General features: G+C 32.9%; 1 protein-coding gene across 1 annotated transcript in view; it reads right to left on the bottom strand.

Moving 5' to 3' along the window:
• Positions 1-16694, bottom strand: part of LOC139525103 (acid-sensing ion channel 5-like) — a 35274-nt gene extending 18580 nt beyond the window's left edge. The window contains exons 1-3 of the mRNA XM_071320287.1: positions 16585-16694; positions 12954-13515; positions 10520-10621 (exon numbers count right to left, since the gene is read on the bottom strand). Of these exons, the coding sequence (XP_071176388.1) occupies positions 10520-10621; positions 12954-13515; positions 16585-16694 (774 nt within the window). The remainder of the gene's footprint in view (positions 1-10519; positions 10622-12953; positions 13516-16584) is intronic.
• Between the last annotated feature and the right edge of the window lie 2874 nt (positions 16695-19568).

Below are 19568 nucleotides of genomic sequence, written 5' to 3'. Positions count from 1 at the left end.
TGGTAGATATACAGAGTGGTAATAGATATACTTATTGGTGATATATATACAGAGTGGTGATATATGTACAGATTGTCGATAGATTTACAGATTGGTGAAAGATATACATAGTGGTGATAGATGTACAGAGTGGTGATAGATATACAGAGGGGTGATAGATATACAGACTGGTGATAGATATACAGAATTGTGATAGATTTACAAAGGGGTGATAGATATACAGAGACGTAATAGATATACAGAGTGGAAGTTAATCTACATATTGATGACAGATATAAAAACGTTGTGGTAAAAATACAAAGTGGTTTTAGATAAACAGGGTGGTGATAGATATACAGACTGGTGATTATATACAGAGTGGTGATAGATGTATAGATTGGTGATAGATGTACAAAGTGGTAATATATATAGAGTGGTGGTATATATACAGACTGGTGATTATGTACAGAGTGGTGATAGATGTATAGATTGGTGATAGATATACAGAGGGGTGATAGATATACATAGTGGTGATAGATATACAGAATTGGGATAGATTTACAGAGGGATGATAGATATAGAGAGAGGTAATAGATATACAGAGTGGTGATAGATATACAGAATTGGGATAGATATACAGATTTAAAATGGTTGATAGACAGAGTAGTGGTTGTTAGACAGATTGATGATAATATACAGTGTGATGATAGATAGTTAGGGTGGTGATAAATATACAGATGGACCGAGTTGTATATATATATATTTATATTTGCAATTACCGAGGAAGGATATCTGTTATCCGACATATCTAACATATTGTTCGTTTTATTGTGTTTTTGGTGATGTTGTACTCTTTTAGACTTGTTATATATTTATATTTATTTATATATATACAGTTGGTAATTGATCGATATACAGAGTGGTAATAGGTATACAACAAGAGTGGTGATAGATATACAGAGGGGTGATATATATACAGTAGGGTGAAAGATATACAGTGGGGTAATAGATATACATAGTGGTAATAGATAATGGTGATAGATATACAGTTTGAAAAATGATATACAAAATGGTGAAAAATATACAGAGGTGGTAGGGTTATAAATTTGTGATATATATATACAGAGTGGTGATAGATGTACATATTGGTGATATATATACAGATTGGTGATAGATATACAGATTGTCGATATATATACAGATTGGTGATAGATATACAGAATGGTGATAGATGTACAGATTGGTGATATGCATACAGAATGGTGATAGATGTACAGATTGGTGATAGATATACAGAGTGGTGATAGATATACAAAGTGATAATATATATATATATACAACTCGTCTAAACACATTATGTACACAGCCATGTATCACCATCATTGATGGCGATCCGATGGATACATCTGTTGTAGAGTTGTCACTGACTCAGACGTACTTATATATATATATATATATACAACTCGTCTAAACATCAACCCAACAATGTTAGATCTGTAAATTTGCTTTCGCAAATTTTTGGTTCTTCCCTCGCCGGGATTCGAACCCATGCTACTGTGATATCGTGGCACCAAATCGCCTGCACTGCAGCCGTCCCGTATATATATATACAGAGCGATGATCGATATACAAAGTGATAATTTATATATACAGAGTGGTGATAGATATACAGAGGGGTGATATATATATACAAAAATGTGAAAGATGTACAGAGGGGTGATAAATAAACAGAGTGGTGATAGATGTAGAGGTTGGTGAAAGATATAAAGAGTGGTGAAAGATATAAAGAGTGGCGAAAGATATAAAGAGTGGTGGTAGATATACAGAGTGGTGGATGAAAGACAGAGTGGTAATAGATATACAGAGGGGTGATAGATATACAGAGTGGTTATAAATATACAGGAATGATAGATATACAGTGATGATAGATATACAGTGATGATAGATATACAGAGTGATGGTAGATATACACAGTGGTGAAACTACCACTCTTTATTTCTGTAATATTTTTTTATTCATCACCAGACTGTATATTTTTCATTACCTCTTATATATATATTTACCCCTACGTTTTATATATCTACTATCAATCTGTATATCTAAAACCACTTTTGACATCCACCACAACGATTTTATATCCATCAACAATCTAACCACAACTATGTATATCTATTAACACTCTAAGTACTTTAAGTGTATCTACCACCACACTGTATGTCTATCACCATTCAACACTGTTGAATTTCATATTGGTATAGTAGGATATTGTTGAATATCCTATTTATATATATAACTCGTCTAAACATCAACCCAACAATGTTAGATCTGTAAATTTGCTTTCGCAAATTTTTGGTTCTTCCCTCGCCGGGATTCGAACCCATGCTACTGTGATATCGTGACACCAAATCACCTGCACTGCAGCCGTCCCGCTAGACCACACGACCACCTGGGCTCTCAAAATAAAATAGCTTTCGCTGGCCGTGTGTTACCTTTCCTCATCAGTTTTAATCTAGCGGCGTACTACAGTACATGATAGAATTAATTGCATAACAGTGTGGTCGACAGTAAAACGTTTGTAGGTTGTAACTTGTTTGTCAACGGCTATGATTTTATGCTCACCCAGTCTGTCAGAGGCCTTCCAGTGGGGATTGAAATTCACTTGTTACACATTCCGATACATAAAATGAAACTTTCTTTTTACAAAGCTTGAAAGGAATTTGTTTTAAATATTTATTATAATCATCACATACAACCGTGTCATTTATAAGAATAATAATGTTCAGAGATGATATTATTTAATAATAATAAAAAAATAGGTTTATCCATTATAAAAAAAAACTATTAAGTTGATGGGGTTAATTCACAAAATATCTCATTGATTAAGAGCACAACTACTTCTACGGTGTGATCATTTAAGAATGGCCTACTATTTATTCAATGCGTATACATGTGGGTTTTGTTTGTGAAGAGTTCTGGATAATTAAAAAATCATTTGATTTCTTTGTTTAATACCATAAAACGATTCGTTCTTTCAGATATTTGTCACTTTGCCTTATCTTCAAGTCCAACACAATTTCTCACGTTTCTTACAAAACTTATATTCTTGTGATGTATTCTTTTGTTGAAAAAAAAATGTATAGATATAGATAGATATAGGAAGATGTGGTATGAGTGCCAATGAGACAACTCTCCTCCCAAGTAATAATTCATAAAAGTAAACCATTATAGGTCAAGGTACGACCTGCAACACGGAGCCTTGGCTCACACCGAACAGCAAGTTATAGAGGGCCCCAAAACTACTAGTGTAAAACCATTCAAACGGGAAAACCAACGAGAAACGAAAAACACATATGAACTACATAAACAGACGACATCATGCATTGTAACTTTTAAAGCCAATTAAGTAAAAAAAATAATCTGAAAGAACGTGCGATATCATATTAGGAAAATTGATGGTCGAACCATAACAAAAAATCAAGTAAAGAATTTTAAGTATTCAACCTTTATAGCTTGCTGTTCGGTGTGAGCCAAGACTCCGTGTTGAAGGCCATTTTTATTTATTTTCAAATTACAAAGGTTATTCCTGATTAGTATTTTTAATTATTTTATTTAGGCGTTTAGAACCTTTGGTGACCTCACAGTTTAAATTTCTATGATAAGTACGTCGTGAGCAGTGGGCATTACAGACGAACGTTCACCTAATTTCCCCCAGTCAATGAATGGCCATAGCTACACTGTTATGAATTTCATTCTATATAAGGCATGAAGATGTTATTGTTACAGATCAGCTAAATTATCTATAGTAAAGGATCCTACAAATTAATGTAATATACAGTCACAGAAAATAATTATATCTATAAGTACGTCCGAGTCAGTGACAACTCTACAACAGATGTATCCATCGGATCGCCATCAATGATGGTGATACATGGCTGTGTACATAATGTATATACAACTCGTCTAAACATCAACCCAACAATGTTAGATCTGTAAATTTGCTTTCGCAAATTTTTGGTTCTTATATATTTATATATAATTGAGCTGATCTGTAAATTTTTTTTTTGGTGAATGTCCACTAAATATAGCTGGTTTTTGTTGAATATTTTATAGCTATAGTAGGGAAATGTTGGTTATCTCATTGATATAGTAGGTTCCTGTTGAATGTCCTAAACCGTATCTATATCAAGTGCGTGGCAAAACCCTGTTATTATAGTAGGAACTTGTTGAATGTCTTATAGTTAAAGTAGGAACTTGTTGAATTTCTATAGTTATAGCAGGTGCGTGTTGAATGTCTTGTAGTCCTATCAGGAACTTGTTAAATGTCATGGAGATATACAGGTACTTATTGAATGTCCTATAGTCATGGATGGTATTCGATGAATATCATATAGTCATAGCAGGTACAAATGAACTTGTTAAATTCCTGAAGTCATATCAGGTACTTGTTGAATGTCCTAGGGTTAAAGTAGGAAGTTAATGTATATCCTCTACATATAGCAGGTACTTACTTGTCAATGTCACATAGCTATAGCAGGTACTTGTTGAATATCCTATTAGTATAGTTCGTACTTGTTGGATGTCATATAGATATAACAGGTACGTGTTGAATGTGCTATTGGTACACTAGGAACTTGTTGAATGTCTTATGAATAAAGCAGGTAAGTTTTGAATTTCCTACTATCATAGTAGGAACTTGTGTAATGTCTTATAGTTATAGCAAGTACTAGTTGAATGTCATATATCTAAAGCAGGTACTTCTTGAATATCCTAGCTATTGGTATAGTAGGTACTTCTTGGATATTCTATATGTATTACAGGTACGTGTTGAAATCTGTTATACTAGGAACTTGTTCAATGTCCTATTGATTTTTCCGTGTGAGCCATGGTTACCAGTAGTAGAGGTACATATGTATGCATGGTATCTAAAATTACCCATAGCACTAGACCAGTAAAAGTTTTAAAGCATTAGGTAGAAGTGTCTGGTTGTCACAACGACCACCTGAACTATTCATGCTATTACCAGCTGTGGACCATGTAATAGAGGTAGAGATAGAGTTAGACATTGACCAAATCATTTATACATTTAAATATTATAATCCAAATTCATGAAAAAAATCCCACGCAGAGATTTTCTGAGACATATTTTTCTACATACCAAACATGACAACATATCATGTTCTTTTGGTCTCGTAATCACCATAAAGGACCTCCTTTGAGCACAATAAAAGCACAATATAGCAGAAAGGACCATAAAGGAGTTCATAAGAGCACAAAGGGTCTTATAATCACTGTTTTGTAAGGAAAACAAAGAATCAACAGAAATCGTAATTTGCTATGAGGAACAAAAAGAGCACATGGTGCAACAAAAAAGGACTGCACAGCTGTATTTGGGGTATATGTTTCGTTGGGATGTTTGATGAAACAGAAAATATACCTGTTGTAGTCTAGATAACCTTGATCCGAAGTTGTAATAAAGGTGTCAATGTATGGCCTTGAAGAATGTATTTATGAAAAAAATGTCAAGACTTTGTACCTTGTAATAAAAAAATGATAACATGGTGTCAAAAAAACAATGAACGATGTCTTTGTTCGTCGTTTGTGTAAATATTTATTAAATATATATTATTGTATTTGTATTTGATAAAGTTTATTTGTTTTTAAAGACTGGATATTTTTAACACCGAAACTTTGAAGATGTCATTTTCAAATGGTAAACAGAGTCACAGGACAAAAAGTCACAGGACATAAACTTGTCACAAATTTGATAGGAAAAAAATCACAGGACAAAAAGTCACAATTACTTTGTTTCATTTCTAAGCTTTGGACATTTGTTCATGATAATAGATATAGGAAGATGTGGTGTGAGTGCCAATGAGACAATTCTCCATAAGCCTTGATAAATGAAAAATTATTAAAAAAAAATCCGGAACGGAACGGAACGGAATTTCATTTAAGGTATCCAAAGGGGGCATTTATCAAAATTTCGAAAAATCTTTAAAACAAAACAAACTTTAAAATTTCTGTGTTTTACGGTTTTCCATATACAAATAACACAAATGTATACTTAATCTCATCTTCACAGGTGAAATGTGTAATAATGTATAACATCGGGAAATATTCTGTAGATGAATATGTCGGATTGTCCTGATAAATTATCATGAAATTAACGCATTTGCAAGTCATGCATTATGATATCTAGACTGACCTCACGTCGTCCTTGATTAGAGACAGTGATCAAGTTGAATCTGATTTAAACTTTTTAATTTATTTTTCCGTTCCGTTCCGTTCCGTTCCGTTCCGCAAAGTACCAATTGCTCTGAGGAATTGGTATTTAACGGAAAAAACGGAAACAGACATCTTTAATGTAATTAAAGCAGTATGATAAAAAAAAATTGTCTGACACCTCTTTTTGCATGAGTGGTATGTGTTTTAGATAGCATTTTCGACATGATCAATAATAAAAAATTTAACACAAAGGCAGGTTACACAAAAAGTCTTTCTCTTTCCATCGGTAATTATATTTTAAAAAAGAGGCCTTCAACAGCCCGTTCCGACGTCGAAAATGCTATCTAAAACACATACCACTCATGCAAAAAGAGGTGTCAGACAATTTTTTTTATCATACTGCTTTAATTACATTCCGTTCCGTTCCGTTCCGTTCCGTTCCGTAAAGTACCAATAGCCCAAATGATATATTCCTTGGCACATAACAATTATTTAATCATTATATATATTTATTCAATATATTTAAATAACAAAGTTGTTCATATAGAATACTTCAAGTCAAACTAAAAAAAAAATGTTTTAAAAATTAGTTTTTTTCTTATTCAAAGAATTTTTTTCTCAAAAACTGTATTGTGACTTTTTGTCCGCGACTTTTTGTCTGTGGCTTTTTGTCCTGTGACTTTCTGTTCGTTTTAAATATATTCAAACAGAGTCTCAGAGGGTTATCAACTTCCTTGGTTTACTATTGTCATGTCAATTGTCCATTGTCTGGAAAAAATAAACAATTAAAACTTGAAGAATGAAATTAAAAAAAAAAATGTTATTTATTTACCTTGAAAAGAAACAAAGTGAAATACGATCAAACATTATATTTTGTACAATTATTGAGATTATTTTATATAAGAATCTTGACTTTTAATCTTGTAACGAGTGCCTAAGTTGTAATAAATTATCTTGTCTTGTCTTGCCGGTTTGATGAATTTATCTTGTCTGGCCAATTTTATGAATTTATTTATTTTTACTTATAAATGTATAAAACGACTAATACTTGAATTCGTTCCTCCATTATTCATGCTTAGGACCAGCAATTTACAACTTGGTAGAGTAATTTTAATTCTGTACAAAATATGCTGAAACATCTGTGTTTGTTACAACACCGAGACAACACCAAGATCATCTAGAAGTTTGTGAAATTCAGATGGATTTTGGTTGAACTGGATGAAGTTCCCTTCTTTATTTGTACATGGATTGACGAACACATTTTAAATTTCTTTTCTTTCTTTTCTATATATGTTCTTCGTCAATTTTGAAGAGCTCTGAATTAATTATTGTAGAAGGCTATTTCCTATGAGCAGGATTTAATAAAAAAAAAAATTCATATCACTGGATTGTGATTTTGTGTCTTGTGTTAAAATATGCTAGTTTTCGAGTCAGGAGTGATAATTAGAATAAAAGATAAGAGAAAAATATAAAACCGAAACCGTAGGCATATTAACCTTTCAAAATATCTTTTTCGTGCACGAGTTATTTTTTTGTTTTGAGCAGTCTTAAAAGACTTTTATTACTTTTTTCCTGTTATGTCAACATTTATTGCGGGTAGTTGTATATTTATTACCCATATAACAGGTAGAGGTTTGACAATCACGTCACCCGTAATTACATTTACCTGTAAAAATTAAACTTTTTTGGGTCCAGATTTAAAAACAGAACGAAAAGGTTTTCTCCTGTTTCTTAGCGAGTAAGCAAACATTTAGTCTTTCCGACAATGTACATGTATCTTTAAGGTTTAAGGCATTTAAACTCTGACTTATGTATTCAATTATTTTGAAAAGCAAAATGAAAAATATGTATTTTTCCATGATGAAATAATTGTTTTTTTCCATAATTGAATCGTGCATTATTTGTGTATTGGATTACTTGATTTTTTTCTTTCTAGTGTAATCTCTATTTTGTTCACGGACACATGACGAAATAATGCAATAGTTAAAATTAAATATTTTACAAACCCGTTGTCATTATAAAAAGATTAAAACCGACTGATTAAATTAAAATATTCGATGTCGAAATTAGCCGTCAGTAATAAACAGTCAGTTAGCGTCAAAGAGAGAGATAACAAATTTGTTTATTAAGTATGTTCAAAGTATATGATGTATATTGTATATAATCAGCCCTTCTGTAATTCACTGATGTTTTTTTTTTTTAATTTATTCAACGAATTTCGCTTGTCCAGGTGTCAATAACGGTGATGTCCACACCATGAGTAGTTTGATAATTGCATGCCGCCTCTAAAAAAGGACGGTATTTTTTATATAAAATCTGGCAAACGATTGTCGTCCAATTATAATACTCGTTACATTGTTCTTTGGTATATTTAGAATCTGTAATAAACCTTAATTATCTGGAAAATGAGATAATGAATTATCTAACGGTATTTTTTTTATATAAATTATCTGCAAAATTAGATAATGAATTATCTGACGGTATTTTTTATATAAATTATCTGCAAAATGAGATAATGAATTATCAATTGAGATAATGAATTATCTGGAATTGAGATAATGAATTATGTGACGGTATCTGGCAAACGATTGTCGTCCAATTATAACACTCGTTACATTGATCTTTGGTATATTTAAACCTAAATTATCTGGAAAATGAGATAATAAATTATCTGAAATTCAGATAATTAATTATCTGGAGATAAAGTAGGATTATCTGAAAATCGTTCAGATAAACCTAGATTTTCTTAATATTTTAAAATAAACCGGGATTTTCTCCAGATAATGAATTTTATGTATTTTCTGAGATAAACTAGGATTTTTTCAAATTTGAATTAAGCTAAGATAATCTTAGTTTATCTGAGATAAACCGGGATTATCTCAGATAAACCTAGTTTATCTGAGATAATCTAAGATTAATTAATAAAAGTGGTTCAGGCGTGCCATACATGCCCGTTGTCAATGAAATTAACAACGTCTTCATAGGTAAAATAGCGATAAACAGATTATTATTGGTCATCTCAATTCGATTGCTTTTTTCGATTTCGCCGTACCGGCTCAAGCAAGAAAATCAATTTTGTTGACATGATCCCCGACAATCTATAATTATCCAGCAATTTATTTTGTACATAATCTTTGCTTTGAAAGACAGACAACTCAAATTTATTGTATTTATATCGATTTAGGGGGCTCGCAGGTATAAATCAAATATCATGATTATTTTTGGTTTATTTTACCTTGCTCACATAGTTATATCAAAAAAAATAAACACTTTGCTGATGACCGTTACACCGAAAAAATCTCGCATGGTCAACAAAAGTACATCGATCAAAGTTAATCATTAATTTTTATCACATCAAGAAGAAATTAAAAAAAACATAATTTCGAACTTTTTTCTCACACCGACCAAAAATGTGACAAAATAGCACTTATTAACAATACAGAAACAATATTTATATTCAAACTGTGTTAATTCAGTCAGATTTCATTGGCTGTACATCGTGTTGTTTTTAATTTTGTTATTGCGTTTTCGTGGCGTTTTATTTAAACTGTCATTACTACAGAATTCACTCAGTTCGTGGAATGTTTACGTTTATAAAAATATTTTGTTTGGAACAGTTGAAGGATTTGCAGTGTAAAAAGAACAACAATTAATTATCTAGAAATATAAACTTTATTTGTACTCGGCAGCGGGAAAAACATGCACGGCAAAGTTTTGCATTCTACCTGTTTCTTGGCCATTTTCAAATATTTTTTTTTAATTTTGAGACTATATCGTTATCATATTTGCCTCATGTAGGTACGTTGCATGATTGGTCATGATTGTTCAATTTTTTATTGTCTCCTTATTTCGACGAGCGCCTTTGTTTACTTTACGCGCCTTTCTGAAATGAACTCGCAATTTCAAGTTGTGTTTGAAAAACACCCCGTACCAGTTGTGACGTCGTTGCTGCAAAAGTGTAAGTTTAGCAACTGTATCGGAGTCATAGGTTTCTGGTTCTCAATAATCAGTTTTATTTTGGTAGTGTTTTTTGTTTTACTTAATAGTTTTTATTTTGTTGATGTTTTCGTCATGTTTATTTTGTTTTGATTTCATTTATTACCAATTCTTAATTACCAATTAAAACTAATGGATCTATAGGAATACATTATGGCAGTCCACCATGGTATTGTGGATAATAGGAGATGTAGGGGTAAACATCAGATAGTCGAAATTCCATCGACATACGAGATCAAGGAATACACATAGGTAGCCGTTATATGACCATTAAGCGATACATGTATGCTTCATGTAATATTTGTTGACAATAACTTACAGTGTATTTCCTAAGCGCGCCGTAATACTCGTGACCAGGTTCAATATAGTATCCACTGGAGCCTTGAAAGTGGGGATCTTCCTCCTTGTCGTGAACTGTGAACTAAAAGAAAAAGTCAGGTTTTATGTTTAAATGAAATAATTTAAACAAATATTAAAAAAGTTAACAATTTTCCAGTTAAATTTTATGCTTTGTTAAGAAACAAGACCATGGTGAAAAATGATTAGAAGTTTACATCCATCATACTTATCTGTTTACAATAATTGCGCAATTATTTGAACAACGATGACCATGAATCTGCAATGTGTTTATAGTTGTTGTCCCTGCATGTACAAATTAATTTAAATAATTTTAAATTTCAAGTACAGATGGTAATTCAACATCCGAACATTGATCTTGGTAAAGAAATATGGTATCTTTTTTGGTTTGCTTCCGACCGAAGTAAAACCCTTGAAAATTCGTAGCCACGTCAGAATAGAGACGTTAACCCGATGTTTTGTGTAGAGAGAATGTCATACTCCCTGTATGTAAATGCTACTCGCAACAAATTTCTAAGGGGTCCGTAGGTGGCCTAGTGGAAGAAAAAATCATTGTATCTATTTAATGCACCCTCATTTTCAAATGACAATCTTTATTTCTCCAGTTCATCCTGGTCGACCGCTATTATAAAGACCTAGTTATTGTATGTATTATTAATTTGTTTTCGTCCTGAACTTGCGTGAAATATTTACCACTAGACGTACAGCAAACAACAATCAATCAATCACAACCATTCGCCAATCTAATATTAAATGCAAGGTAGCGGATTCGGAAAAGGTTTGCCTATAATAGCACAACTTGTGAATCGATCTGCTTACCCTTCCAGAGTACCTGAGATCACCCCCGTTTTTTTCCTGGGGTTCATGTTGCTTAGTTGTGCTTGTTGTGTCTTGTGTACTATTATTTGCCTGTTTATTTTTTAGCCAGGGCGTTGTAATGCAGTTTATTTTCAATCTATGAGTTTGACTGTCCCTCTGGTATCTTTCGCCCCTCTTTTACAGAAATATGATCCTTCAAATTTAACAAAAAAAAATGAAAATGTTCGATATACATGGCTAAGTTTTACTATACAAGACATGGCCATATACTAAAATTTTAAAAGAAAATCCTATATTTCATCCATATCTTCAGAAATTTACTGCTATTAAATCATTTTCTTACTGTACTCTTATTCACCAACAGCTTTTCCAAGCAGACGGTGAATTTAACCTTTACGCATTTCATTAACATCTAGCAACGCTCACCACAAGTACGAGAGGAAATCCGTGATGGGAAAAAACCCGTTGAAGTGAGATTGTACAAATCTCTTCTGAAATAAAACTGCTGACAAAATTTAATTAACCAATGACAACGTGGAAATTATAAAACAACACCGCTCTTGATAGCGTCTCACGTATTGTTCACGTGTTCCACTATCGAATCTGTTTTGATTCTTATCAAGGTATCAATCGGTCAAATTACTTTAAGAAGAAGTCATTTACATTAATTTATCATGATATTCCAAGATTATAATATTTGACAGATTGCTCTTTAACGAAAACAATCCAGTACAATGGGTTTTTACATCTTTTTGTTTTTGTATAAGTAGTTGGATGAAATATTGCCAAATGCTAGAATTATTCCCCAAAGAATACGGTTTCCAATTTCTGATGGGTGTATTTGAATGACAACATTTTATCTACCATGAAATGACACTTGATACTAAATATACATATACATTGTCTTTTTAATGATAATCATTGTTACCCTTTAAGAACTGAAATATTTACAGCAGATCTGCTGATGACTTGCTGCAGGTTCGCTGCAAACAAAAAGACTGCAGACACTGTTTGAATAATGTTTGCAGATGTTTGCAGCTAGCTGCGAACCTCCTGCAAACATTCCAGCTTTTTGCTGCAATATTGCGATAAGATTGCAGGAAAAAACAAGAATATAAGAGATGTTCACAGCTAGATTGCAGAAATCTTTGACAATTCAAAGTTTGCAAGAGCATTGCAAGAATTACATATCAAACACGCAGCAGATAAGCAGAGAAACATGCAAGTGAAAGATCAATTTGCATAAAAATGTTTGCAGCAAATACTCATTTGCATGGTAAATTGCGTGCAGCAGACCTGCAGCGTTTTTGCAAAAAACGTGCCGCAAATACAGACTCCGTATTCGCTAGCTGCACGTCCGCAGCAAGTTCGCTACAAAGTTGCTCAAACTATTTACAGGAGGTTGATTATTACAGTAAGGGAAGTAACTATGTAGTCAAGGACTGCAGTGACGAACTGCGAAACTCTTTAACTTATGTACATAAACAGTAACGTATACGAGCTATTATATATACATGAATATATATAATTATGAATTATTATGAGTTATTGTATATATGTAATAATTATAATATTACCTGAACCCCTTCTCCTAACCATTGGCCAAAATAACTATTCTTACGGTCTACATTCAACCACATTACAAAGTTGTATTCTGACCCTGTATATGACGTTTTGAATATTTTGGTTTTGTTCGAAGTAAGACATGGTCCGTTCGGTTTTAACTCCACAGAGAAATATTCCTCGGAATAAAAGTAGGGGGTTTGATCAAACATAAAGGAATTAAACAGACCTTTATGTAATTCCTTATGTTCCAATAAGATTTCTTCCACAGTTCTGTTTTTGAAAAATCCGTTTTGTTCATAGAATGGATCACTCCAATTGAACTCGTTGTACATACCAAATATCTGTCGTGGTCCAATGCTTAAATAGTAATTGTCTACTCTAGAATCATTCAAGACTAATGATTTGCTTAATGAATTTAAATTACAGATAGTTACTGCAGGAAATTCAATTTCAGAATGTCTCTCCACTTCAAGTGTTGTGTAGGTAGGATAATTGTAGTAATTTCCTAATTCTTGAATGATCACATAAGTCAGGTATACAGCGCATGCTAGAAACGAGCACAGCCAAAACAAACTGAAAAATCCAAAACATACACAATTCAATAATTGGATAATTTCACGATTTAATTTAACCTAATTAAACAATTGTACAATATTCTTTTCGTATGCAAATCGAGGGGGGCTTGGTATGGTAGAGTGGTTTAAGTTGTTCATGCAGCTACTGTACCACTAGACAGTCATGCAGGTTGTAAGTTGGAGCTCCGCCCATGGTAGGTGTAATGAATTCCAATCTTAATTGAATAGGATGGTCAAATATCTTGTGGAAGGGCGATAGTTCTTTCTACACACTCCGGTTCCCTATAAATCCACAAAAACCTACCACCACGGAATAGTGAATGGTGCTGAAAGTAGCGTTAGATCACAAAGAAAAAAACACTCAATGGTAAACAACATTGGGATTACCAGATTGTTTTCATATTCGACACACATACTTATGTTGAAACTTTGTTACACTTTACCAGTAAAATGTTAATATATCTCGATTGTATCATATTTCCAATATTCATAATAAATAGTTTATTTATTTATCTATTTATTTAGCTCCAATCGCTTCTGATGGTGTTGGCGATTCTTTTTACTTCATAATTGATTACTATTGGTAATAAATTATTCATACATCTTCAGTTCTGCATTACAAAACTTCGACTTTAAGCTTGTTTGGAAAGGTAACTGCAGACAGGAACATTGAAATATAAAAAAAAAAATTGACTCATTATATTTTAGTAGAGTTCACTTGGAAGTGCCTTCTTTTTTGTTTAACAAGATGGTCAGATTTCCTGCTAAAAGGTGGTAGTTCTCTCCAGACACTCCGGTTTCCTACACCATAAAAGAGCTGAAAGTTGAGTTAAATCACAAAAAAAACAATCAATCAATCATTGACAAATTTTGAGATGACTAGATTTGGTTTATATAAACTATTTAATGAAAATTTTATATTTTACTTATACACTGTAATCTCTCAACACTATCATGCTTACAATATTCATAATTTCATTATTTATTTAGTTTTGATCGCTTCTGCATTCGTCCCAACTCGGACGATTCCGTATATTATCTGAGACAGAAGGAGAGTAGCGGAGCCACCCGAAAATTGCCGAATGATCGCTTCTGTTGACGATTAATTGCAATATTCATGGTGAGCATTTTATTTACTTACGATATACACCTTTAATTGTTTCTGGTAGATATCAACCCTGAACAACGGTTCGAGGCCAACAAATTTATAGTGTTGAATATTAATTACTACGGACGATTAATTGCAATATTCATTTGGTACAATTTATCATAGTTTACTAACGACATATATACATGTAGCTCTAATTGTTTCTGATAGATATAAGCTTGAACACCGCTTCGAGCATAACAATTTTGTTTTTATAGTGTTTATCTATACCAGTTGTTCAAAATGACTCTGTACACGGCCGTCACTCGGCTTACCAATAGATTACTCGGTGCATCTATATTGAGTATGCGGCTTTACTAACGACATATATACATGTAGCTCTAATTGTTTCTGATAGATATACAAATGTAAGCTTGAACACCGCTTCGAGCATAACAATTTTGTTTTTATAGTGTTTATCTATACCAGTTGTTCAAAATGACTCTGTACACGGCCGTCACTCGGCTAACCAATAGATTACTCGGTGTATCTATATTGAGTATGTGGCTTTATGGGCGGTTGGTCTGTTAATCGGGTCGGTTATAAAACTGTACGTCTATTAAGAGTAAAACGCACAATTTAATGTTAAACTCTGTTAGATATACACATTTTTGGCATATTATAAAGAGCCAATTGAAAAATAAAAGTGTCTGACAAAATGATATCTATCCTAGACCGTGTTCAACCTGTAAAAACATTTCATAGTCTCCAATTTTCAGTAAAACAACAAAGCGTCGTGCAATTATGTGGTGTTTACATGTATGCTTATACGCATATTTAGCTATTTTTTGGATAAAAGGCGAAAAAAACACATTTTTAGATATCATTTAAAAAACACAAAACAGTACTTGGTTCTTAAAAAATAAATTGACATTAGTGAATATTTCAGAATTGTAATGTGATGAGTATTATAAATAAACTCATCATAGATACCAGGATCAAAATTTAATAGTTATGCCAAAATCGCGTTTCGTCTAAGAAAAAGACTCATCAGTGACGATCGAATAAAAAAAGGTGTCTAAAAGTTGATGTGTATGTTCTATCAAATTTTTATATATCAAAACTATTATTTATTCGTTGTTCCACTATGTTTTGTGAACATTTACTATTGGTGATAATATAAGAAATGTAATATACTTTGACAGACGGTAAGATTGAAAAAATGTTACATAAATTTGAAAATCGTACAATTCATTCAATTTGTATGTTCATATGATATTAAAGTTTGATGTCAAATAAAAGCTGTTACATCACTCTTTCATATGATATTATTTGTTTTTATCGTATCTTCATTCCGGAATTTATTATAAGCGTTCCCGTGTTTGAAAATGAAAAAGAAAAATCCGAAAGTCACACTTTAACACGATGTTACAAAAAACTGCACCGTGGGAAAACTCTACGAATGGGCTAAAATTAAAGTATAATGTTTACTAGATATCTTCAAGTGGATTTTCAGCCGTGAGGTATTTCGGTCCATTAAACTCTTGAATAAGCGACTTTTCCCAATTTGATCATATCATTTAAGTTGATTTATTTCACCTTTGATTTTAGCGTTTTATTAAGATATTTTAAGTTTTCAATTTTGTTGTTATTTCATAAAACCTCAAAAATATAAATAATCCTGAACATTATTGGCTTCATTCATTTGTCATTTAACCCAAATTCGACTGTCTATATATATGTCAACTATCATGCCTTATATGGAGTCATTATCGATATTTCAGTAAAATTTGCAAAATCTTTCAACGGAATATTTGTAAAAAGTCATTAAATGAAATAATATCTAATCCTATATAGTTTAAAAACAAATTGTAACAAAATGGTGGTAGACCTAGCTATTTCCAAAAGGAACTACATGTAGTTATTTAGTATATATATAGCATTAACACAATGAAAAAATGTTGAATATTTCTACTTTACCATCTTAATTTATTGCCGTTTGCAAGTTTGTTTACACCATGAAATCCTGTTGATTGACTAAACTCTCCCCATACTGTCGCTAACGTTTGTTGGCGATCACCGTCTGTCATTATTGATACGAAACTAAATTGTTACTACACTGTTTAAATTTGTTTATGAAGCAGACGTTTGGTCAGTTCTAGTTCATTAATTTTTAGTATCATTAGTAAGTTGATTTAGATGTCATTTCCATTTTAATATTAAATATACATGATTTTACTGGCCGCTTTTGTTTAATCAAGAACACTTGAAATGAAAATTATTAATTTTTAATGAAATAGTGAATTGAATGGCACTGAAGCAAGTGTTTCTAATTCGCTTAGACGTACCGGTATACCATACGGACAATCATCCAAAGGGAAATAAGTTACGCATGGCTGTTCGTTTACTGTTTGATTGAGAAATGAAACTCATGATTGCTTTGTAAAATGATTTTAGATTCCTTAGTATTGGAAAACTTGGTAACAGTTCAACCATGTTCAACCATCTTAAGCCAATGGCTCATTATAGGCATATCACACCTTCAATGAACTCAATCATTTTTAAAAGCGGTTCCAACCCAAGATAAAAGGGGTCCAACTATATGCATAGGCGGATCAAGGGGGGGCTGGGGTCCCGCTCCTTTTCGTTGGGAAAATTTGGTTGATTTTATAGGGAATCACTGAAGCATGACTGGAGCTTAAATGCATTATTCGTCGAAAATGAGGGTTCCAAACACCAGGCATCCCAATCAGAATTTCACGGAGGGTTGGAATCCCGAGAAGCAATCAATAAATTAGTTGAAACGGTGAATAGTTATAATCTACGTGATCTAGACTATATGTATATTCTCACGGAGCATACTTCCTAAGTACAAACCGTTACAAACATTCGCGGGCAACTTACTTCGAGAGATTCGGTTCCTTCACAGTTACAGATTGTGATACCCGAAGTGCATAAAAATATGTCATCACTGGCCTGGTGCATTTTCCTAACATTTCGGTTACTTTGGAGAATGTAAGCTGGTTATATAATTACGATTGCTTGTAATGTTGCAAAATCAGTGAGTTGTGCTCTGAGATTGGAAAAAGCGAAGTTAAAGAATAGATGTTCAGTGGACCTTGTGTAAAAACATACAAGCATTTGTTTGACACAGTGCATGGTCTGGAATGTTATTAATTATGTGGTTTAATTTAGGGTACAAAACATTGTATATATATATCATGAATGAATTATTGTTGTTTGGTAGAGAATCGAACAGCTCGACGTGTCTCTTCATCCTGAAGACTTGAACAGGAGAAAGGATGTGAGGAGAAATTGCGAAATAAATGAACACTTCACTTGATAAAGTATATAAAGCTACACGATTTCTCCCATTCTTCAAGTTTAATTAGGTGTTTTAACTGTATATCAGCATCAAGGATCAAGGATATACATACTACTTTCGACTGATGTACAACTCTTGGCAGAAAGCCGTATAATTATGTAAGATGTAACGTTGTCATGGAGGTCGCGTTCGATAGTCTCGATACAATGAGTTTGTGTCTGGTTTTTTTCTAATTTGAATTCAGGCGTTTATACGTTTTGTCATGACAAAACTTTTTACCATAGCTTATACATGTATCTTATCTCATAGGTTTTTTCCTAATAAAAGGTCGTAGGATGAGCTATTTTAATCTAAATCCACGTCATTTAGTCTCTGGTGGATAGTTTTAGTATTGGCAATAACACCACATACATCTATGCCATAACTTAATTTATATAAAGTATCTAGTAATAATTACATTAGATGTATGTTTCATTACAATACGTTATTCTGATTGGCTAACTGCACATCATGTGTTATTCCTTAAGCAGTTGTGTCACTTAATAAAACTTCTCATTCATGATGACACGAGGTCCCACAATAAAGTGCACAGGTAAATGAAATAAAAACTTGATAAAAGGCGTGTTTTCATGATCTTATAGGTAAAGCCTCGGTCACACCTTACCGGATAGCTCGAACGGACGCCTAACGGATAACTTTTTTTCAATCCGTTCAAGTCCGTTAGACGTCCGTCCATATCCGTTGCATGTCCGTTAAGCGTCCGTTTTATCCGTTTCATGTCCGTTAAGCGTCCGTTTCATCCGTTGACGTCCGTTCTGTCAGGTGGAAAATTTTGAGCATGTTCAAAACTTTGAACGGACGTCTAACGGATAAAATGTCCATTGAACGTCCGTTAGGCGTCCGTTTTGTACGGTACTCGTCCGTTTCGTTTCCGTTTTGTATCCGTTACGTGTCCGTTATACATCCGTTGGAGGTCTGGCAGATAAATTCACCAACGGACTTCTAACGGACGTCTAACGGATAAAACGAATGTATAACGGATGAGAAACGGACTTCTACCGGACGTATAACGGACAAAACGGATGATGAACGGAACTGAAACGGATAAAATTAATGCCAATTGAAAATTGAAAATTTCTTAAGGTTCATGAATTCTTATTATTCATAATCGATCTTAGAGTAAGGGCACATCTTCACAATCAAGCAACTGTTAAACTTATTCAGGTCAGACACTGCCCTTTAGCGGCATTTTGAAAAACAAACAAAAACCAGTTACACAGAACTTTAACTCTGGAGGCTCACAAATCAAATAGATTTGCTTTCATTATATTGCATGTTTTTTCAGTTTTGTTTGGTAGTATTTGCATGAATTTTTATGTGATAGTCGGTTAAAAAGCTCACCAGAGCTCATGTTTTGTCTGTTATTATGTATATATATGCCGACTCTAAATAAAATCTATTTACTTAATTACTTAACTAGAACATTTTCAATTATATCAATGCGATTTACATGTATTATTATTGTCGCCTTTAATTTTTTCGTATATCTTGTTTATCCGTTTTATCCGGTACGCTTCCGTTAGGTGTCCGTTTTATGCGGTACTCGTCCGTTGGATGTACGTTCGACATCCGTTCTGTC

The sequence above is a fragment of the Mytilus edulis genome, chromosome 5 (genome assembly GCF_963676685.1).
Source record: "Mytilus edulis chromosome 5, xbMytEdul2.2, whole genome shotgun sequence".
In the NCBI taxonomy this organism is placed as follows: domain Eukaryota; kingdom Metazoa; phylum Mollusca; class Bivalvia; order Mytilida; family Mytilidae; genus Mytilus; species Mytilus edulis.
The sequence above is the reverse complement of the archived record's forward strand: the minus strand, read 5'-3'. Positions and strand labels throughout refer to the sequence as shown.